The sequence below is a fragment of the Strix aluco genome, chromosome 26, assembly GCF_031877795.1.
Source record: "Strix aluco isolate bStrAlu1 chromosome 26, bStrAlu1.hap1, whole genome shotgun sequence".
Taxonomy (NCBI): Eukaryota; Metazoa; Chordata; class Aves; order Strigiformes; family Strigidae; genus Strix; species Strix aluco.
Window position 1 is genome coordinate 2,166,332 of NC_133956.1, and position 23,892 is coordinate 2,190,223.

Below are 23,892 nucleotides of genomic sequence, written 5' to 3' on the forward strand. Positions count from 1 at the left end.
AAACTTCAAGTTTTCTGGACCCGTCATGTGTTCTAAGGGTAAATAAAACAGTGTGTATATTCTGATTGCAATGCCTCAAGAGAACCTGGGGGCGGAGGTTTCTGCACTGAACTGAGGGTGTGTGTTTGGTGTCACTTGACTGCAACTTCCCAAAGTGCGGGGATAGCTCCCTGTGCACGTGTGCGTGTGTTCAAATGGAGGGGCTGTAACTTGAATTGTGCTCTTTCCAAGTGCTTCTGGACTCCTCCCGACACTGTCTGTTGATCTGATAGTTGTTACAGGGGTCTTGCTCTGGTCTTGCTTTAGGATCTTCATTAGTTTCCAGTGACTTTCTTTTTGTTGTGTTACCATAATCTCTTTTTGTATTCTAGACCTGCTTAAGCAGTAGTCGTGCGTAATATTCCTCTAAACAGAGCAGAAGGCATTTCCCAAAGCATTTCCAATCGAAATTATGTTAAATTGTAGGTTTTCTTCTCTGGCTTTGGAGCAGATGTTATGCTTGCTTTCCTCCTTGTTCACTTGAAAACCTCAGCCACAGCCCGTTTCTCCTCACGGGTTTGCTCACGGTCGCGGTGACACGCAGGGACGCTGGGAGGAGGCAGCGCTGTGCCCGCTAACGCTGGAGGTCTGAGCTGTCCTGTTGCAAATGGTGCCTTGACACTCTCGGACCAAACTGAGCCCAAGGAAATCCTGGGTTTGCTGCGAGTTGTCTCTGAGTTGGCTCCAGGAGGAGGCCGGCACAGCCCAGGGTCCCCCGTCGTTCCCCGCAGGTGTACGGCACTGACCCAGTCGTCCTCTTTGGAGGCATTAAGATTTTGTGCATTTTTCCAGTCTTTTGAACATTTGAGTTTCCTTAACAGCAGTATAAAATCTCTCTTCTCCTTAGTGGTAATTACTCCTGGTTTTTGTTAATCCTATATTGGCCTATTATACCTGCTGAAGAATCTCAGCTCCTCTTTATAAAGATGTGCAAATTTTAGTTTTGTGCTGAGTGGCCAACCTTTGGTGTGCGCTCTCTGCTACAAGCAGTCAGGATTAGTAGCTGGAAATGCAAAGTGCAGTAGATGTTTTCCCAGCAATGTACTGAACAGAACCATGTAATTTCATATCACTTGACAAGGTTTTCATTTAGCGCTAAATTAAATTGTCACTTGGTCATTATTTTCTTTCTCTTCCTTTGTTTCTTCGCTTTTCTTCTTTTCCTGCCCACTGTTCACAGCAACCTATGGAGCCTTCCCTATGAAGAGTAATTTGGAGAAAAGTGTGTCTCTTTAAGTTAGCAGTGATAAAAGCACAGTTTCACTTTTTAAAAATAATAGCTTTTTAACAGAGACAGTAGTTAACCCTTGGAGCAGTCTACTGAAAGCAGTGATGGGTTCTCCATACCTAACCACTTAGAAATTGAGATTGGATACTCCTCTCTGGAGATCTGTAGGAACCAGGAATTGTTTTATAATCTGTATTAAGGAGGTGGATGGTTAAGATCAGAATGTTCCTTTATTGTCCAATAATTCTTTAATTGAGAATTTCATAAAATCTTTAAAAGGAATTGATACTTTTTTCATTGTAAGGGAGTTTTTTAGACTTTTGAACTGTAGCATAGGCTCTCATTCTTTTGATGAAGCTTAATCCTTTATGTGCTCTTCATGTTATTTCTTTTATTCTTAATTCCTCTTACTTTTTGCAGTGCTGATGGAACAGCTTATGTTAACTCACAAAATGTTTCTCCCTCCTGCTGTAAACAGGTTTTCTTTTTCTAGCTAGTATTGGACTTGTTTATCTGCTTGTAGATGCAGTTGCTTTTAGTGGATTTTGAAAGAAGAGCAGGAATTCTATTAATTTTTATTTCCAGGCTGTTTTGCTCTGTGCAGTTTTTATTTTTTTGATTGATGCTTTTATGAAGCACCTTGGTATGATTTTTCCGATATAATGGCAGAGAGATACTCTATCTCCGCGAGACAATTTGGGAAAGGGAGCTGGTAGCTAACCTTAACCTACCAAAACATCTCAACTCTGATCTCTGCAAAGCAGCCGGTCACATCCCAGGGTCGTGCAGCTGAAAACTTGCCAAGAACCGGGCTCCTTCCCTGCTGGGGCCACTTCCAGGGCCTGGATGGCTCCTGCATTTGTGCAACAGATGTGTGTCCTTCAGGGCCCATTAACACCTTCTGCTTGCCCTTGATCTGAGCTGGGGTCAGAGCAGCAAATCGGTGGTGAAATGCTCTTTCTCCTCAGGCTGTTCCCCTGAACCGAGCAGTTGAGATTCAGACTTTCTCTGGCAGTAGGGGAAGCAAATTAAATGAAGGCAGGATTACCGTCATCTCTATATACATGTGGGATTTGTAGCTTTTGTTAACAACCTTGTTTCATGGTTGCGGCCATGTAAGACCATTCACTTCCTAATTTTAAGCAGGGCACTTTCCCTCAAAGCCTTGTTCTGCATTGCAGCCCTAGTTTATCAAAGCACCAAGATTTAAATGCTTGCTTAAGTAGACATTCATGCTGAAGTGCTGAGCAGGAATGCACTTAAGCACCTTCTTAGTGACAACAAATTGGTTATAACTGTCCACTACAAACTCCCCAGGTGGGTTTTTTTTGTGTAACCTATATGAAAATTTTCCATTTCCCTTTCTGTGACTTTATGAGAGGGCGCTCAGCCAGTCCCTCTGCTCTTCCTTGAGAGTCGTCTCAAATAAGCTGCACATCTTCCAGCCTGCCACTTGTCAGTTGAGTTGTGAAGTGTCCCTTGGTGCCTGTATCTAAGGAAAGCTGACGTCCACCTGGGTCAAACCAGAGCCTGCTTTCTCCTTGGTGTTATTTTGGCAGCAAGCTCTGTCTAGCAGTTGTAGAGCCAGAAGAAACACTCTCCTGCTGCGAGCTGCTGCCCCGCGTGTTCCCTTGGTTTCTAACAAATCGTTAGGGGCTTAGGGTCCTCGGGCAGTCAGCCTGGTTCAACAAGAAGGTTACAGGGATAAGGCTCGAGGGTGCGAGATGAGGTTGGGGTGGTGATCCGGCAGATGCAGGCAGCTCTCACGGCCTCAGCAGGGCTGCTCCTCCCGCAGAGCCTGCACGAGGGGAGGGCTGGAGCTCCACGGTGCCGTTGGGCCGCGGCGCTGGGCACGGGGCTCGGCAGAGGTGCTGCCAGCTGCCCTCTCGGCGCTCAGCAGCAGGATGCAGGTTTTTGGGTTGTCTCCATGCTTGTTATTTTACTGATTGTATCAGCTGAACTGTTACCCTGATAGGGTTTCCTGCTGCTGTAAATGAGCTGTCCTGTGCCAAGGCATCTGTCCATGTTCCTGACAGGAATTGCTCAGCGTGATGGGTTGCTTCTCTTAACATGAATCTGAATCTGAAATGACACTGACGGGTTTTATCAGGCAAGGAGGTTGTCTCTGTCCCCTTCCCCTGTCTCTGTATCCAGAAAATGGGAATGTGGTGTGTGTTACGTTGCCGTCTTCAATCTAGTCTGCAGAGAAGTTCCATTATGTCTTGTTTTACTTTAATGCTTTATGTGCGGGGTTGGTGCTTGAGAAAGGTGCAAAGGGACATTTCCAGTTTGCAGGTGGAACCCATGTGTGCGAGTTTATTTTCAAGGCTCTTTCTATTGCTCCCCATGAGCGGAGCTTCACGTGTGGCTGAACCTGCCCCCACACCCTCCGCTGCCCTTAATCACCAGTGCACAGCTGCCGTCACCCAGTGACACGCTTCGGGGGGGTGCTGTGCCCGTTCTGGTGCTGGAGCAGTCATCCTTCACACACGCAGCGTGCCGAGACCGTGGTACTGGGGGGAGAGACAAGTCCAGCCCCGGCCTGTTGCAGCTTCCAGTGTGCAGGAGATGAATGTGATGCAGCAGTTGGCAGACGGCGCCGAGTGCTGCAGCGGAGGAAGGATGCGCTGCTAAACCACGGAGCAGCAAAAGAGGAGAGGTACACAGCAAGACCACTAGACGGCTTTGGGGCCTTGGCCAAAAAGTGACAATTAAACTTCTGTCTTCATGTGGATGCCACCACCGATTCCCAAGACTGCAAAGAGGGGGAGAGTTCCCTTAAAATAAACAGGGACACACAGGAAAGGATCTTGGTTTTGTGCAGAAGCCTTGGAGCACCTCCTGAATAACAGATGGCTGCAGAAACCCTGGCAGACAAGCAGCCCAACACTGTCCTAGTGGGGATCAGCATCTTCCAGTAAGTTTAAGAAACTTATCTCGTTCCCAGTCGCTGTTCCTGTTTTGAGTGGGCAGAAGTGAAACCCTCTTGGTATCGTAGCACTTCTCTCTGTGCACAGAGGCTCCTATACAGTCTATTTTAAGTTCACCGATGATATTTTCCTCAAGATCTGCTACCCAAACCCTGACTATTTTTCATTATTCTTAACATACCTGCTCTCCCGCCTCCAGTTAGTCGCATGCTGGCAGTGACAGCTACTCCTTCAGAGTAAGCTGAAGAGTTTGTTGCTCTGAAATTCAAAAAAGTTCTCCCAGTTAATATTTGCTCTAGACTCCTTTCCCTCACCTCCCACTTGTCCTGTTGGTGCCTCAGGGTTTTAAGAAGGAAAACGTGTTGTGATGCAGATGTGTTTATTGAAACAGCAGTTACAGAAAGTGGAAAATACAAAATGTAAAGCACTCTGCTTCGCAGCTTGAACAGTGCCCTGAGCTTCCAGCACTGTTAGCTATTTGGGACGTACGCTTCCCTGAGTGAGGCCTGCTGGTTATTAACCAGGCTCCTGCTGAGATCCTGTTTTTCCAGTCCATCAGCAGGCAGTGCCTGGAGAGGGATCTTCTCAGAAAGGAAAGGTAAGGCAGAAAATCCATTACTGTCTTCAAGCTCTATCCCAAGTGGTCAGAGTCTGTGGGAATGATACCTAAAGGCTGAGAGAGAAGTTAGGATTTTTTTTATTGTTTCCATGGAGACTGAAATTATTACAGTGATTCCCTGCTTGGTTTTCAGCTCCTGAACCTGGTGCCTTTTGCATTCCCGCGTGTTGCAGGCGTGCCCTGTCCCCAGGATCAGCCCTGGATTCTCACATGCAGGATGAGCAGAGGTGCCGTTGCTGGGGCCGCTAGGTATGGCTTGCAGGAGAAGCGGGACACTCTGTGAAGAGGCAACATCTTTTGAAGGCAGAAGAAGAGAGAAGCGAGTTGTGCTTGGGCTGACCAGACAAATGCAGAAGTTGCTCCTGGCTGAAGGTGCAGACACAAGCAGCTGTGCTGGTGAACAACTGTCAGATGCCTCCGTGTTCAACTCAGCCATGAGCATCTCACACTGGGGCGCTGGGGCAGTGCCCTTGTGCCACAGCCTCCTGTCCCACTCGACTTCCTAAGACAGGAAGCAATGAGCTGTTCCTTCACTGTTTTACAGCTCTGACTTAAGGCAGAATCATGATAATGTTTGTGATGACTTGAATAAATACCTTGTACTCGTTAGTTAATGGCATGGGTCTCACTGGCTTTGGTGGGAGCTCTGTTTCTACTGAGTCTTGCTGTGATTTACTCTGCTGTATTTAATAAAGGGATTTTTCTTATTGCTTTTGCTGTGCTTGATCAGTAGTAATAATTATTGACAAAGGTCAGCATAGGCTTATAAATTTGAACTCATGTTATGCACATAATGAAATGTCCTCCCATAACATTTAAGAACAAGCTAATAAATATTAATTTCCATCTCTTAGCTCCAGGCCTCAGAGTCATGGATATTCCTAACTCAGCGATGCCGAGGGCCAGGCTGCAGGCAGCAGGGCTGACCTCTGTCTGTCTGTCGCGTTTCAAATGGCTGCTGCCTCCTCGGGGGCACTTTGTTCCCGACTGTCTCGGATGCGCAAAACAGCACGAGACACGTAGGCTCAGCTGTCTTCCACCTTCCTTGGGTGCGATCGTCTTTGTTCTGATAGCACATTTCAGTGTCTGTGACATATTGTTAAACAGCTTCTGCTTTCATCCGAGTGTCCAGCAAAGCACTTCTGAGAAGGCAGAGAGGCTGCCGTGGATCCTGGTGCCAGCGCAGCCCCAGATCAAAAACCCCCTTTTGCGCTGAAGAAAAACCTCTCCTGATTAAAAAGATAAAGAAAATCTTCACATCACAGACACCGTGGTCTTGGTAATGAACCTTGTGGATCAGTTGTGGGTTCCTGGGTTGGAGGCGAAGCCGAGCTCCCCGCCGTGCCGAGGAGCCTCGTGGGCTGGTGCCCGGCCGTGGGACCCGGCGCCGTGGGACAGTGGCCTTTGTCCTACAGCCTGCAACTTGGCTGGCTGCTTCACTTGCTGTTTCATGGAAAATCAAAATTGACATTTACTTCTCTGCAGTGGAGACTTTTGGGATTTTTTTATCTGTTACTTTTTAATCTGTCATTTTGTTTTATCTAGCAAAGGTTAATTTTACATTCTTCCCTCACTCTGCTTTTCTTTTGTCAGCAAGTCCTTTGTTGTTGTTTCCTGAAATGAGCCACCAGTGCTGTGCCATAATAGCTGCACTAGCAACTGTACCTCTCTTGCTGGCTCTGTGGTCCTGTAGGTCCTGTACAAATGCTAATTTACCACTTTGGATTTAAAAATTTATAGGAGATACCCAGCTCCTGTGAGGGGTTCCTACTGCTAAGATGTTTCTCTGTGTGTGAATGCATTTCTCTTCTATAACTATTCCTAGGCAGATTATACCAAGCTTATGCTGACAGAATTATTTGACAGCATCCCTTGATATTTCAGCATCTAGTGAAGAGCCAAAATCCTGAGGATATTTTGCAGTTTGTTTTCTCTTTAATCTGTTCTCTTTGTTGCTGAGAGCAGGAAATAGATTGTGTAGCTCTTAGCCTTGATAACGTCATGGTAATGCCCATCTTATTTGATCTGAAACCATTAAGTGTTGACGGAAGACAGAGGGAAAATAACAGAGGGAGGGCGAGCACTGAACCAAATAATCATATAAATGCCAAACTAAAACCAGTCTCATCCTCTGTGCGATGTCCTTTTGCCAGGAATTAGGGAGATATATGTTCTAAGTAATGGGCTTTACCGAGGTGATGGTGGGGAAAAAGAGGAGTAAAGCATACCAACATGAGATACCAAAAGTGTTGGGTAGGTACCACTTAAAAGGCAGCCTTCTTCAAATTAATGCACGTTGTCAGCTGAAATACAGTATATATTGAAAACCCTGGAGAGCTAAAGTTTTTTTCCATATGCACTCTTCCCCTCAACTTCATTTTAAGACTGGATTTTAATTATTTTCATGGGAATGACAGTCTAGTTTGATGCCTTTTTGGTAACATGCTAGCCCAGCAGAAGTCAGTGATTTATTTGTAATGGGAAGGGGAGCTTCCCGGCAGCCTGGGCTGCAGACTGCAGCCTGCCAGTGCCTGCTTGGAGTCGTCCCAGGCCCCTGGCACTCGGGCAAAGCTGGGGACGGTTCTTGGGCTGTTCCTTGTCCAGTGCAGCGAAGTCACCATCAAAAACCAAACAGCAGCCTTTGTTTTTCAGTGCTCATTTGGCACAGGTATAAACAGCTGCCCAAGGAGATAGACAAAGGCAAATTGACTCTCAGCTCCTGCTCAGAGGAGTTGACAATTTATTGCTGTATCGTGCAAATATTTAATACAGGGTGGGCCTAGTGTGAGTGCAGGGAGTTTGTCTAAACACAGGGGGACGGCCTAGGTGCAGTCACATCTGTTGAGGAGCATGAGTGAAAAGTGCATTTAACAAATAAAAAGGTAAGCTAAAAGTGCAGATTTTTGTTTAAAGCAAATCCTGAGAAGTCTGCACTGCACTCGGTTGCATCTGCAGCTCACCCAGCGCCTCAGACTGACGAGCCTGGGTACGGACAGCGGCAGAGGAGCCTGGAGCGCCGCGTGGGCCAGCAGCCGAGTCAGATCCTTACCTCGGGTTTTGTAGGTTCTGCTGGGTTGTGGCCACAGCAGCAGACATTGCTACCAAGTCAAACTCCTTTACTATGCTAATTTAGTAGTCACACATTTGATTCTTGTGTAGGTTTTCTCTCAGGGATATGCAGGAGAATTCACCTGCAAAATACCAAATCCCCACCTGGCTGCGTGACATTTTCTTCCTGCAGTAAGAGAAACCCACACTGCGCTGTGCGCGGCAGAAAGCCTACACAAACGTGAGGAGGTGGACTGTTGGAAAAAGGGGCAGTAGTGTGCTAGGCTGGAAAATTGCAAATCAACCAAAACCAGGACTGGAGACTATTTTGAAGTCACTTCTTCCCCATGCAAATAAATCACTGACACCTAGCAGTGAATGGAGCACTGAGCCCTTCCTTTCTTTAATCGTCTCTGAGAAGCAAAGCAATTGGGAATTTGCAGGAATCACCCAGCTCAAGGGATAAGGGGGAGGGGGAAACATGACAGAGCAGCTTGTAGGAGCCCCGTGCTGCGTGATTGATGGTGATTTCTTATTGCAGTTTCCTGCTTTTTCAACTTCACCACCCCATCTGGGATTGTGCTGTCACCAAATTACCCTGAAGAATATGGAAGCAGCTTGCACTGTGTTTGGTTAATTATAGCTAAACCTGAGAGTCGAATTCACTTGGCTTTCAATGATTTTGATGTGGAGCCTCAGTTTGATTTCTTAGCCGTGAAGGATGGTGGGACTGCGGAATCTCCGGTGCTGGGGACCTTCTCAGGAAACCAGATCCCCTCCTCGCTGACCAGCAGCGGTCATGTAGCCAGGCTGGAGTTCCAGACCGACCACTCCATGGAGAAGAGAGGCTTCAACATAACCTTCACCAGTAAGTGCCCAATCCTTCCCTCTGGTTTTCATTTCAAGCTCTAAATTCTTCTTGGAGACTAATGGGCAAGAGTTCGATCTCACTGAAACCATTGCAATTCCAGAGTAAGTCTGAAAATTGGGGTTACTTCAGATCTGCAGTTGGGTGATTTGAGGATTGGTGTCAAGCTTAGAGCTGATTACACAAGTTTCTTTCTGGCTGTGAAGTTTGTGTTGTCCAGTGGTGTGAAGGAAAATGGTTTGGCCCTGAATTATCTGTCCGTGGAGCAGCCAGGGTTTCTGTTCTCCCATCAGCCTGCAGCTTGTTGTGTTGTGTGGGCTTTCTGCTCTCCCTGTGCCTCTGTTCTGCTCGCCGAGGCGAGACAGCGCTTTGTGGACAGCTTGATGCAGATTAGGAGGAACTATTGGATCTCGGATGGTTGTGTTCATCACTCAATACTATCATCATTTGCTGACACCTAAAGCTATCCAAGACTTTGAAGATAAAAGATAACGTAGCAACGTCTTATAATATAAAGCCTTGAAACTTCCACAGATATATTTGGCTTTGTGTAAGTCCAGTCTCCAAATCTCAGATGAATGCTATGGTAATTTTATCCTCGTATTGTCCTATAATTTTCTAAAGAGCATTATTAAACCTATTCAGCAGAACTGATAAATGACTTTGTTATAATAGCCTTTAGTGGCACAGCTAAATTAATAGCCTTTCTAGCTATGATTGCAAATCCTCCATTAAAAAAAAAATCAGAGGTCTTAAGGAATCATTTGCCACACTACAGCAGGCTGAAGGCTCATCAGATGAAGTAGCTTGTGTGTGGTGGTATCACGTACCCAGGGGTGAGTCCTAGATCCTGCACGCAGGGAGACACCTCGCCCGGAGACGCTGGCGGTGCCCTCCAGTGCGCATCTCCCGCACGGCACGTACCCGAGCTGGGAGCTGTGGCTGTCCCCTGTAGGAAGATATTTTTTATTGTTGTAAATGAGTCTTAAGTACGCATGAGTTAATCTCTTCTGACTGCTTGAACTACCAAAAGGGAGCTCCTGAGCCTTTCTCAGACACCTTGCCATCCTTCCCTTCAGGTTAGCTATGAGAGGGGCGACAACGTGTCGCTACCAGGGGCGGACACCAGAGCACAAGGAACGGGTCCAGCCTGTGCTTTCCCCTTCAGCACTGTGTTTAACAGGGTGTTATAGGAGTCATGATGCTCTGTAAGAAACCCAGAACTCATCTGAATTTGGTCAGATGCATTAAAGATACTGAAAGCATGCATGTGTCATTAATCTGGAAGCTTTAATCTTTAATATGCTGCTCACCTCTGAAGACCACCTCCCAGCATATGAAGATATAGTACATAGTTATGCACTTAATGGGGAATTAAGGCTACAGACTGACTTTCTGATTGGTTGGCTGGCCTAGATTTTAACTGCCAGGAAAGGGCAGGCCTTTAAACAGAGCTTTGTGTCTGTGCAATTCCACACGTAACTGCGCAACACCTAGGAAGGTAATTGCTGTGTGTCCTTTGTTTTATCCTAGTAATGGTGACAAGCAAGGTCGGGGACTGTATGGCAGTCAGTCACAGAACATGCTGGGACAACCCTTACTTTTAACTACAGGGTCTTAAAGCTTTCTTTTTTTTCTCCTTAATGGCGAACTTATGTCCCCTCTATGCAGGTGCGTGCACTGTGGTATTTTTAGAGTTTTTAAAAATCTTTCTCTATTTTGAGTGTTTGGGTGTTTTCATATGTGAAGGGTGGCTAAGACAATAATTTGGTTCTGCAGGCTCTTTTCTGACCCCTCTTGCTGCTGTGTCGGCACCTCTTCAATGCAAATGGTTTTCATTTCATCCTTCTCTCTCTGGTTGTGAAGGAACGCTTGCAGCAGAGACAGGGAGCAGAAAAATTTACGTGATTTCAACTAGATGAAAAGTTGAACGGTGGGAACACACACTTGGGTGTCTGGGATGACAGTGGCCAAACTCAAGTCTGTGGTGGTTGGTCTTCCCTGCGAGGAAGGTCTGCTGTCCAGGGGCAAGGTCGAGTGCTGTTGTCTCCATAGGAAAGACGTGAAACTATCATTTAATTCCTGAATTTGTGGTCCAACATACTTATTTTTTGAGTTGGACAGAGGCAAGGCAAACAAGTTACTCACTGTTTTTTCTTCTCTTTCCCTCTAAGCGTTTAGGCACAACGAATGCCCTGACCCTGGTGTGCCTGTGAACGGCAAGAGGTTTGGTGACAGCCTCCAGCTTGGCAGCTCGGTGTCCTTCCTTTGCGATGAGGGCTTCATTAGGACCCACGGCTCAGAAACCATCACCTGCATCTTGAAGGAAGGAAACGTGGTCTGGAACAACGCAGTGCTCAGATGTGAAGGTAAATTCAAGCATCTTTCCCACTGGTCTGCCCATGCAACCTGGAGGGAGAATGATCTGGTGTTTGCAGCCTTTTGGGTGAAAAGGATAATGGGTTTGTGTTTCAAGGTCCCGGTCAGATAACCTGTAGTGAGGGTGGACAGTGCTGGCCTTGTGGGAGACCTTTTGCCATTAATGTACAGGCAGAGGCATTTGTTGCTGGGTGCTGAAGGATCATTGGACTTTAGGTCTGACCCTCAGCTTCTCAGTTACAGCCAGGATTTTGCGTAGCTCTGGAAGGTGGTGTCTGCACAGAAGAGTTTGTTTAAGAGCAAGTGCCAGTCCAGTAATTACTGAGCTCAGTTTGTTTTCTAATTTTTTGTGAAATGAATGATGGGGATTATTTTTATTAGCTCAGTTCTTGTTACAACAGGTGTTTTTCTAATAACGATAATAAAAGGCTTTGGTTTACTGATGACTAAAAGCTTCCCTGCTACTCTTGTCAGGAAGGGAATTAAAGAACAGGGAATGGAAGATACATGGCAGTATTTTTTCTGTCCTCGCTTTTGATACTTTTGAAACGTATAACATTTATATAATGAAAGAAGCAAAAGGTACAGATCTTTACTGTGAAAAGCGAAGTCATTGCTGCAAACATTTGTACACACACCAGACCTTTGGCGTGTCTCTGTCAGTGCGGTGCATCAGTCCTGTCTAACGGACAACTGTGCATTTACATTTCTTTGCCACAACAGCTATGATAGCCAACCCAGAAAGGAGGGAGATGGGTTGAATTATAAAGGCTTTAATACAGATTTCAAAGCTTTTTCCTAGTCTTTAAAGCTTCTACTATGGAAAAGAGAAGAAAGAGCTCATTAGAAGTGAAAAGTCTTCCTCTGCCCTCTGTTCTCGGGGAAGTGATGCCCTGCACTGGTATTTACAGCAATTTGAATAACAAGTAGTGTGCTATTGAGAAATAGTGCTGTAATATTGAGAAATTTCAGTAATTGGTCATGCATTGTTCAAGTGGATGAGCAGCAGAAATTGCACAATCTAGTCCATTGTCTTTCAGATTGAAAGAAGGAGGTATCAATTGTCCTCAATAACTTTTATATAAGAAGAAGCTGGACTTTTTTATGTTCTTGTATAATTTTTCTGTTGCGGGGAGCTGACAATAAAATGTCTGTAGGTTTGATTCAGGGTTTCCATTACTTTCACAAGCATGAGCCTTTAAGTTTATGTCTTTGTAAGTGTAAAAGGGAAACATACATTAAATAATACACTTTTAATCAACTTTTATCTTTGGAAGCTTTGATAACCTTCTGCCATTAACTTGTGCTTTTTTCTCTGTGATCACAGTGGTGATTTCTTTGACTTACCCTTCAGTATGCACTCGATTAAGTGTACGTTTTAATTAGCCTTTTTAAACAAGGAGGAAGTATATAGATCTAAAGTACTGTTTAGCGCTTGAGAAAATTAATGGGATAGAAAGAGACCTAAAAAAAGAGTTGAAAGATGGATAGAAGTCCTGACAGGAAATTATGTAGCTTTGGGGCAGAGAGGAGCCTCTTGTTCAAAAATAATTGGCTCGGATCCAGTTGAGATCAACTGACTTTCATCTAGCATCCTTCAGATCAGCAGTGAAGGTTTTAGGCCCAGACTTACATAGGTGTTTAAGGTCACATCAAGCCTGACATTCCATAGCCCTCGTGCCGAGCTCGCCCCGGGGCTGGCCCTCGGTTGGTGCTTCAGCAGCTGCTCTGGAGGAGCCGGGTCCCCTCAGTCTGCGAGGACTCGGCCAGCAGCGAGTGCTGGGGGACGATGGGCTTGGGCTGCCCCCGGGAGCTCCCTGGGGTTGGGACAGGGACGTGCTCATGCTGCCACGCGAGGTGTGTGTGTGACCAGCAGCCGTGACTTGACTTGGCGGGACATGAAGAAACACCTGGGTGATGGATCCTGCAGAGTGCTGAGCAGGGGGAACACAAACTCACAGGAACAGACACGCTTTTGCATCCCATTTGATTTTTTTTTTTTCAGAGGACAATACATTGCTGTTATTTAGGGCTCTAGGATTTTGTACTTCTGGTCCATCAGATCCAGTGTCCTTTTTTCCGGAAAGATAATAATATGCTTTCAGCTTCTGCTGATGGCACAAGGGACCACAGTGTGGCAAATGCCATAGTCTTGTGATGTCCCTTGTGGTAGAAAAGACATGACTCAATTACCACAGATAGGAAAGATTTTCTGGCACCTGCAGCTACTGAAATGCAAACTGACCTTGCAGTTTTCTCTGGGTTTATATCTAATAATTATTATACCCTGTTCCCATAGAGCCATTGCACAAGGTCAGACTAGTGACTCCCACAGATACAGTAGCAGGCTGCTACATCTTCAGTTTAACCAGAGAAGGCAGTTTTTTAGGAGCTAGTGGTGTTATTTTGTCTGGTTCTGGTTATTTGTAACATGTGCGAAACAATAATGCATGAAAGCTGTTGCGTGGCAGGACAGCACTGCCTGGCAGGGAGGGGTATGTCTGATCGTGCCGCAGCTTCCGTGATGATTTTCACCTGACTTGTGCCATTTTCCTTGTCCCCAGCACCGTGCGGGGGCCACCTGACATCGCCCAGCGGAACCATCCTGTCCCCCGGCTGGCCTGGCTTCTACAAGGACTCCCTGAGCTGCGCGTGGGTCATCGAGGCCCAGCCGGGCTACCCCATCAAGATCACCTTTGACAGGTGCTCACCCTGGACTGCTCCAAAGTTTCCTATTTGCGGTTGTTGTCAGTGGTTCCAGCAGCGTTGAGCTGTAGCCGCCCCCAGAGGGAAAGGGAACAAACTGCTCAGCGTTGTGTGTGACAGTGAGGTTCTCTTTCTCTTTTTTTTTTTTTAATTATCTCCTGACAAGACATTAAAAATTCACCTAACGTTCAAGAAGGCAAGGTGGAAAATGGTGATTTTCCCCTTCTTGTTTTGACGAATTCCTGCTAATTTGCAGTGCTATTTTAGACACACGCAGGACACGTTTTTGGAGGCTGAGCTCCCACGTGTTCAGCCTTGCCGGGGAGAAGCAGCAGTGAGGATCTGGCCCCGAGTCGGGGGTGCCGAGGCTCTTGGCTCACCCTGGATTTCCCTGGGTGAGGGGGGCTTGTGCTTTCCAGAACCCACGTCTGTACGTCTGAGAGGTGGTTGTTCATGTAGCGTAAGATGCTGGTTGCTGCTAAGACTGTTCGGTGTCAGCAGATGAAGCAGGTGAAGGATCAGAAAAAGCCAAAACGCATAGGAGGGGAATGACACGTTCTCAGTAAGATGCTCAGCCAGCCCAAGGCTGGGCAGTAGAAATGGACCCAGGTGTGGCCCCGTGGCCTGTGCTGCCTTCTAGTCATTCGAGCACATTCAGGACTGCAATGAAGGAAAATGAGCAATGCTCGTTTTTCACAGACGTGTTCTTGTGTCCCTTTCAGATTTAAGACAGAGGTGAATTATGACACCCTGGAAGTGCGAGATGGCCGGTCCTATTCTTCCCCGTTGATAGGTGTCTATGATGGGACTCAGGTGCCCCAGTTCCTCATCAGCACCAGCAACTACCTCTACCTCCTCTTCACCACTGACAAAAGCCACTCTGACATAGGCTTTCAGATCCGATATGAAAGTAAGTGCAAGTTATTCATGTAATTATGCGCTCTCCAGCAGCACAATGGACTCAATCAGAGGCCCATTGGACTCGCTTCTCCCCTTTGCCAGGCAGCACTTTTACGGTGATTGGAGAACGTGAAGCTATTGCAAGTGAAGGAGCAGTCTCTGCTTTCTTTGCCCATCTTGGTTGTTTGGAGTTTTTTGTTTTAGCATCCACAGAATATGATTGGTTTTAGGAGGCAGAGTTGAGTCCCTCTGTCGTTTCATGCACTTTGGGGTTAACCAGTAGGACTCTGAATGAGCTGACAGGAGGAGCTGGGCTTGCCCCCAGGCTAATCACCTCCAAGCAGGCTCTGCAGCCACTGAGTGGCCTGACACGGGTGGGTTTGTTTGCCACAGCTGTGAAGCTCCAGTCAGACCACTGCTTGGATCCGGGGATCCCAGTAAACGGCCAGCGCCATGGGAATGATTTCTACGTGGGAGCACTGGTGATGTTCAGCTGCGATTCAGGCTACACGCTGAGTGACAGCGAAGCCCTGGAGTGTGAGCCGAACTTCCAGTGGAGCCGGCCGCTGCCCAGCTGTGAGGGTAAGAAGATAACATCTGCGGGAGGTGGCAAGCCCTTCATTTGCAGATCTACTGCAAAAGCAAAGCAGAAGTCGTGAAGTTTGCAGTGACACTTGATCTGTGTGTTTTGTTTGATTTTGATGGGTTGGGCTTTGTTTTGACATTCAGAAGTTCTAATATTCTTCCAGCTGATGATGGGTTTTGAGTTCTTTAATTCCTTCTTTTTTTGCAGCTCTATGTGGAGGTTACATTCGTGGTTCCAGTGGTACCATCTTATCCCCAGGCTTTCCTGATTTTTATCCAAATAACTTGAACTGCACATGGACAATAGAAACATCACATGGAAAAGGTGAGAAACCTTTAGCTTAGAGTGGGTTTAGAGATGGGTTTGGAGAACCCTGGTCAGTGGGAGACAAGTGCTCCCTGTGTAAACCAAGAGTCTCAGTGATGGTGGGTACCCGTGTGCTTGGCCAGTTGCCATTCTTGCCACCACCCAAACGTTGTCTCTGGACAAGACACAGAGGGGTTTGGTGTCACATCTCTTAATCCTTTTAAAGTGGAGAGGATTAAGAGGGAAAGATGGTCCCGTATCAAACCCCCAGATCCGAGAGCCTGTGCCAGGCATTATCTTCAGTTTCAGCCCTTTGTGGCAGTGTCCCCTGGAGAGTTTGGTGGTGTTTGGATCCTGCTATTGCTGCTAACACCACACAGAGGAACGGGGAGCTGCTGCTGGCCCCACTGCACTAATGTTTGGGACTTGATAGTACTTGCAGCCTTATTTTTCTTTGCAGTGCAGGATCACTGTGTAACCTTCTACAGGTGGAGAAATGGAAGCATGTAGTAAATCATTTCCCGACATGGGACAGAACTCAGCCTCTCAGTTCCCAGCTCTGTCCTAGTTCTGCAGGTCTCATTTCCCCACTAACTAGCAGTATTGCCAGCGTAGAGGCAAAGTGCAGGTCTATTTAGTCCAATCTCCTGTGCAGCACAGGCCAATCTTTTGTCTTGGAGGAACATTTCAAGAAAATGTATCACTGAGGATTAGAGAGCAAGTTTTATGTGCAAGGGTGGGAGGTAATTTCTCCTGATCCAGTCAGTATCTGCCTGGGGTAAGCACAAAGGGTATAAACCCTTTACGTAACTTTATGCACTCTTATATAACTGTCTCGTCGTACTGGATATCAGCATGATGGGAGCTATCATGAGCCAATTTTGCAAATACCATTTGTATTACAGCAAATAAACTTGTCAATGAACAGCACAGTGCATTAAGGGAACCATCACATGCTGTGAAAAGTATTCTGTTGAGTAGCAGCAATCCACTCTTCATTAATCCACTCTGCCTTGGATTCAGCTCTCCGATGAGACACCGCATTATCCTGTAGCTAAGCACGACACAGCAAACTGACACTCTTTTATATGAGAAAGTGCAGCTCTGATGGCCTGTGTGCTTTTATGACAACATCAGAAGAAAGTCTTCTGACCAAGCTAAGCAAGGCTCAAAAAACCACAGAGCATTTGCAGATAGTGGAGGTATGCCTACACAAGTCTTGGGGGCTTTTTGTCCCCTGTCCTGTAAAAGATCCTGCTGTGGCCAATTCAGTGGTACAAGAAACAGCACATCCCTTAGAGCAGTTCAGGGTGATGCTCTTCTGGATCATCCAAAGAATTCAGCCTGGGGTCTGACCCTCTTGAACTGGACCATGTTTGTCACACTGGGAGAAGCTGTATGTTGAGCTCGCTGGAAAGCTGGTCCTAGCTTTAGTGGTCTGAAGCCGATGAGCTGCTTTGGAGATTCTAGCCTTAGCTGCAGGTAATGAATATTAGGAAATGAAACCATGAGCGGCTTTGTAAATCCAGCTAGTTGTAGTGGAAGTTTATAGCACTCCAGGTCTTTGACAAGAGTTTCAGATCTTCTTACCTATCAGGTTTTGCTGGAAAGGCGAGGATAAGATTCTGAGAAAAGTTGAGTGATATAGAAGAATCTCTTACTTTAATGAAAGGAGCATGTTCATACTGTGTTTCCTTTGATATTTTCACTCCTCTCCTTATCCACTGCTGGTATCCTTCCTTGAAGGTTGCTTTCCAGGAGCTCGTTGGGAATGAACTACAGCACGCGGTGGGATCCCTCTCCTGGTGCTGGTGCCCTTCTGCAGGGTGTTGGGCCGTGGCTGCCAGCGCAGTGCTTCACCCCTGGGCAGAATCATGCTTCTGGCTCTTGTGGAGCTTTCTGGAGTGGGAAAGCCTCACCCAGGCAGCTGCTCAGATGCAGGAAAGCTCCAAATCCAGTTAGAGGTTAGGGCGAGAGGAGAGGAGAGGTGAAGGATGTTGTACAGTTACAGTGAGCTGGCATTTAGCCAACTTAAATGTCAGGAAAACCTCTCCTTCCCTGTCTCTGTAGTTCAGGTAAGCTGTTTATTTGCCAGTGCAATGAAAGGAGGAGACAAACATAGATAGATGTCCTTTTCTCTAATGTTTTGTGTGAGATGTTGAAATGTATTTAGATGCTGGGCTGTGTTGGTGGGAGTGTACGTACACATACATACACATCCTTTCTCTTGCAACAATATTCTATCTTTCTTAGTGATCTACTTTCCCAGCTGTCGCTGTGTTACACTGCTGTGTAATGCATTGCAACAAGCTTCTCCCAGCTCTTTTCAGCATTCCTGCAACGTTTCTTCTCATTCTTCAGTAAAGAGCAGTGGAACAGAGTGATCCTGAGTCAGAGCAGTAGCCACTGAATTGGAATGAATTTAGTCCTTGGAGAACAGAACAGGCTTCAAAAAAAGGCGTAACCGAAGCCCGTTCTCGGCTGACTCCATCGGCGGTGCTCTTGCAGTGAGGCTCTTCTCTCTGTGCTGCCTCCTTGCCTTCGGTTCCCTGCTCTTGGGAGCCACTGGGTGCATCAGTGATCACTGGGTAAATTTGGTGCTTGCTGAACCCAGAAGCTTTAACAGTTCTGCTGCGAGCAGGGGATAGATTTACATGACTTAAGTGTTTGCTGTTGTACCTGATTTTTCTTGTTCTAGTTTCGCGTTTCCCACAAATAAAATAGAACAAGAGGTCAGGGCTTGTGCCTCCCAGTCCACTGGACTATTCCCTGCCAATCCAGGGACCGAGCAGGGATGAGCTGCATCCTCACAGCTGGTCCCAAGTTACTCACTCCCAGATCTTTATGAATATCTCACACGTGGCCAGCACACGAGTCCCCTAACTAAAATGACTTGGTTGTTATAATGGTTACTTTTATGTGACTGCAGACACTGATTTACTTTATGGACTCATGAGCTGTACAATTTGAGTTTAAAAGCAGCTTAATTTTAAAGGTATTTAAATGCTTAAAGGGAGACTATTATTTTTAATCTGAAAACTTCAAAGTGATTTCTTTTCCCTATAATTTGTTTTGTTGTTTCTTTTACAGAGAATGGAAAAAAAGTGCATTTGCAGAGATATTTTGTGCCACAGTAAATTTCAGACCAGAGCAAAGGTTTAATCAGTCACAAATCCTTTAAAATGAGTTTATAATTATCCCTTACAGCTACAGTTACACAACCCTTAACTGGCTCTGCTGCTGGAGAGGCCTTGTGCCCTGTGATTGGAGTTGTTATCTTAAAAGACTTGGAGTCAGGGGCTGTCCTCCCAGTTCCGGGGACTGAATTATGCTTGTGTTTCTCTGGTGGTGTGTTGATTTTGGTGGAGTGATATTATTTCTGTTCCTTAGATTGGCTTCTGTAAAACCGAGGGTATAAATTTACTGTCAGTTGATAAAGAGGGAAAACTTGAGACATTTTGTATTCGCTGCATCTCACCAAGTTTTCAGGCCAAAACAGGTCATATCTATTTTCAATTGACTATACTGCTGGTAAGAATAATAAACATTTGGAAACGGTTGGATGTTTCCTACCTTTGTGAAGTTTTGCGGGGGGAACAGCGGAACTGAAAATTTTCTGTGGGTCTCCGTATAATATTTGCCTGGATATAAGGAAGGAATTGTCAAAGTCAAGACCCCTTTTGGTCCTCACTAAGCAGTGGGTCACACAAACACTTCTGCCTGGGATGCTGAAGGTTAGCAAGGTGTGATGAGCTGCTGTGCAGCGATTAACGATGGGGAGAGAACAGGGCGGGTGAGGTGACCCGGCGAGCCCTGCTTCTTCCCAGTGCAGTGATTTCCATGGGAAAGGCTTTGTATTGGTTACCAGCCTCTCTGACCTTCATTTCTTGGAAAGAAACTGCTTGCATGTGACCAGTAAACCTTCAAAAAGAAATTGGATAGACATAGGGATAAATGGAATGTTGAGAGTTATAATTTGATGCTGACAAAAACCTGTTGGGATGGATATTAAATCTCATGCTCCAGAGCTTTAGTCAGTCTCTAGGTTGGTCTCATCCTGATCTCCAGAAATTAATGGGGAATGGGGAGCAAGGAGATTATTCCTCTGATCCTTATTTACAGATTTCCTGCGCTTGCTTTTGAAGCAGCTGATGCTGTACTTTGGCAGAGATGGGATGCAGAGCAAGACAGCCCTTGGGTCTCCCCAGGCTGGCAGTCTCTGTGTTGTTAATCATTGGCTTAAATGAAATAACTTGGTCATGCCACTGGGCACTCCTGATGCGTGCGAGGAGGTAGGGATCTAACTGTGACTAATGAAGACCAGATTACAGCACTTGTGTTTGCGTGGAGGAGTCTGTTGCTCTGCAAATAGCCCTGTCGAGTTCAGTGGCATTAGGAGGAGTGTAAAGCCCAAATCAGCGTGAGGGGGGGCTCAGGAGCCTGCCCCTTGGTGCTCAGAAAGTGTGCGAAGATCTTTGGATGAGAGAAGCCGTATAAATGCAAAGAGGCTTTTTTATTGCTAAGCATTGCTTTAGCTTGTTAACTTTGTGTGAGGGTGATGTGACGGGGTTTCTGATATAAGATCCTGCCTTGCTTTGCGCTCTGAAAGCTGTCGCTGCCATTTTTTGGTTTTCAAAGATGGAATTATTTTCCAGAGAATAAGTGTTTCTAATGGCATTTGAATTCTAGCATGAAAAATCACCTAGCTGGAGACTTCTGCAAAAGCCTGAAGTACTTACTGGTTTGTGTCTGTAGGTGTGAAGGATACTTTTAAGTAATCCATTACTCCTTTCTTACTCATTTACAAATGCAGCAAGGTCACAGCCTTCTCACCAAAATGTTTCAAATTGTTGAAATTGAATTTGGAAGAAGAGACAAAATAGTTTTCCTGTGTTTGTCTGTTCTTTCTGTAGCTGGATCTGGTGTGGGTTTTATTTTTGTCAGTATAACGTGGATAAAAGTGTAGGATTCTCTTTGCTTCTGAGATCTGTTACAGCTGACAAGACCTGGGCTAACCGCCCTGACTGTGCCTGCCTCGCCCAAACCCGTGGTGCCTGCGCGTGGGCTTCCCAGCACCGCGTGCCTCGGAGGGGACAGCGGGTCCTGGGAGCGGGTCACAAGCGGGGAAGGGGCAGCAGCAGCCCCCTCCCAGCGGGACAGGGCTGGGCTGGGCCCTGGGGGGAGCGTGGCTGCACGACGTGGCCCTTACGTGGGAGATGCACATGAACCCCTTGGGAGCCGTGTGGGGCTGCGGAACACGGTCTGTCCATGCACGATGGCTCCTGTTGTGCTCCAGCCCCGGGGGACCAGCACTCAGTCCCATCACAGGAGGGTGTAGGAAGTCCCTGCAGTCACGCCACTGACATACTTTATTTTCTGGAAAAGCCTCCCTGACCTTGATACTTGGCTTAAGTTCTATTTTACTACGGATGAATTCCTTCTGGAATGTACTTGTTTTTGTTGTTTTCAAGTCCTCACAGCTCCAGCTTTTGCTGCTCTTGCTATCTATCTAAAGGTCAACACTTAAAATACTCCTTCAAGCTGCCAGGCATGGTCCTTTCTGCTGCTGATCTGTCCCTCGAGCGAGCCTGTGTCGTCTCTGTTCCTGTGTTACAAAGGCACAGGAATTGAAGATCTTAACTGCCTTTCGCTGTTCTGGGCCTTGTACCATACCCTTGTTTTACTTTTTTCATCTATTTCATTTCTAACGTGAATGTGTCCGTGGTTTTCAGTGTGCTTTTCCTTCTCATTTGGGCTGCTGTCACAGGGAGACAGGGAATCCATTCCGGTGGTGTCTCCAGGAGAGGAGAGGGGCTTTGGCTCTGGGACAGAGGGGTGCCATACAAACACTGCTGGCTGAAGCCACCTCTGCTTTCTTCCCCTGCAGGTGTGTTCTTTACCTTTCATACCTTTCACCTGGAGAATGGCCACGACTACCTCCTCATCACCGAAAATACCAGCTTTGTTCAGCCACTGAAGCAGCTGACAGGCTCCCGGCTCCCTGCCCCGCTGAGCGCAGGGCTCTTCGGAAACTTCTCTGCACAAATTCGCTTCATCTCAGACTTCTCCATGTCCTATGAGGGTTTCAACATCACCTTCTCAGGTAAGAACAGGGGTGGATAAAGACTTTGTTCTTTCCCTTTCCTTCCCATTTTTCTGCAAATCTTGGGAATAATTTTCTGTTGGTGCAGTTGCATGTGATTTGGGTCATGACGATTGCTCCTCTTGTTACCCCAGTCAATTATTCTAGTGTTAAACCACAGCGTGTCCCAAGAAATACTCTCCTTGCAGTCCCCATAGTGCCAGATGTAGCAATTTTGTCTGCCTTGAGCCCCAGTAGATGACTGGATTGAACCCACTGGAACTAAATCCCTCCTCAGACATGTTTGTTCCTTTCTCCCTCCTTGCCCGATCGTCTTTCCTGCTCTGTTTCGGGACAGAGTTTCAGCTCACATTTCCTTGGGGTGTACTATCCCTCTTTCCTCCAGATGCCTGCTTTCATGTTTATCAGAGGAAAATCACTGCAGTAGGTACAGCATTTCCAACGTGGGAAGCTGGGACAGATGGGATCTTTTGGAAGGCAATGTTGAGCAATCTGGACTTCTTGGATAAGGAGCAAGGCAGAGCTGGTCACTCCCATTGTCCGTCTGGTCTCTTTTTTCCTTTGGCTCGATGCTCATGCAGTGACCCAGCCCCTGCAGCTGGCTTCAGCCTGTCTGTGGTGTAGCACATGCCTCGTGTAGCCTAGGCCAGGGTTCCAGGAGCCCACTGGCATTGCTGGGGATCTGGAAACAGGATTTTCTCTTGCTGGGCAGGCTCTAATTGACCTGCTCTAATAGCAAATGAAAGGAGAGACCTCCTGGTGCACGTAGCAGGGCATCAAGGGACGCGGGATTTGGCCAACTGCAGCACCCCTTCTGCCCCTGCCGAGCTGTTGAAGATCTGCTGTGCCAGACAGCCTCTGCCCCAGTAACTTCCAGTAAGCCAGTTCAGTCCTGTGCTTACTAAACTAAACACAGAGTGCTGGTTTCTTCAAATGAAATTCTGGATTTTCAGAAGTTGTCAAGGAAGAGCAGCGTGTGCATGGTGCTCTTGGGGGGGGCACTCAAAGAAAGGCACATTTGCCTGTGCAGAACAGATCGTCGCACCTGAATCGCTGTGTGCAGGGTGTTTAACTGGGTCCTTTAACCTGAACTCCTACAAACGGCTGCGGAAGCGGCTGCCTGCGCACACCTTCCAGAAAATGTAATCTTTGCTGTCTGGGTGCCCCGACAAGCCGCTCTGTAAAACAATCAGTTAATGGACAAAAGCTTATCTATTCGTGCTGCTGTTCTCTGTATCTCAGCATCTTCTAGTCCTGAGGGCAACAGCTGCAAATTCAGCCTGCTGGTGTGGAAGAGAAATGACCGGGTTTGCTGTGGAGCTGGGTGCTGATGTGCTCGCTGGTTCTGACGGACAGAGCTGTTGCCATAGACGCGGATAAAACCTGCTGCACCGAGAGAACTGGTTTCCCATACCTTTGTTCTGGCCTCTGAAGGCAGGGATTTGCATATGATACTCCATGGAAACTAGTCAGAAAGTTTCCAATTAACTTTCATTTTGATGGGGGGGGAAAATGGCTTTTTGCCTCAAAAAAAAAATTGACTCAAAATATCTAATTATAACTATTATTTTTAATGTGTTTGGCGACTTCTTCCTTTCTTGGAAAATGGAAATGGGAGTCAGTTATATTTTTACCTTCCTTTAGATATATATGTACATATTTTGTGCTTCGCAGGTCTGTTATTTTTCAAAAAATAACCCTGAAAATAGGTTGGCTTCAAAATGCTTTGTGGTCGAAGACATGCATTTGGCTATTAGCCATAATGTTACATGACCTTTCATTTAGCAGCAGCTTAAATGTTCCCTGCCATTCCCCAAGCAAGATGCTGTGTTCATTCATTTTCAGGATTAGTAATGCAGAGGCAGCAGAAATTCCATCCGGATCAATTCATCTTCATTTGACTAAACCAGAGGGAGAATGACAAATTTCCATCGTGTTTTGTTACCACTGATGTCACTTTCTTGTTTGTCTGACAGCAGTGACAGAAAATGAGACCTGTTGTATTTTGAGTTGATTTAAATCAAGATCCTGGGGGCTGCATATTGCAGGTGAAACCCAAGTTGGTTTTCGTGGCTCAGACAGGACGTCCGTCTTGCCATGGGTGTTTCCTCTGCAGAGCTTCACTGCAGCTGGATCAAAACTCAGAGCTCCCTCCTCATCCTCGTGTTGAGGGACTGGGG

At 46.5% G+C, this 23,892-nt stretch overlaps 1 protein-coding gene across 1 annotated transcript in view; it reads left to right on the forward strand.

The window, feature by feature from the left end:
• CSMD2 (CUB and Sushi multiple domains 2) overlaps positions 1–23,892 on the forward strand; it is a 305,966-nt gene that overhangs the window by 177,620 nt on the left and 104,454 nt on the right. Inside the window, 7 exon segments of the mRNA XM_074850802.1 lie at positions 8,406–8,732; positions 10,907–11,101; positions 13,676–13,814; positions 14,540–14,727; positions 15,111–15,299; positions 15,511–15,627; positions 21,497–21,712. Of these exon segments, the coding sequence (XP_074706903.1) occupies positions 8,406–8,732; positions 10,907–11,101; positions 13,676–13,814; positions 14,540–14,727; positions 15,111–15,299; positions 15,511–15,627; positions 21,497–21,712 (1,371 nt within the window).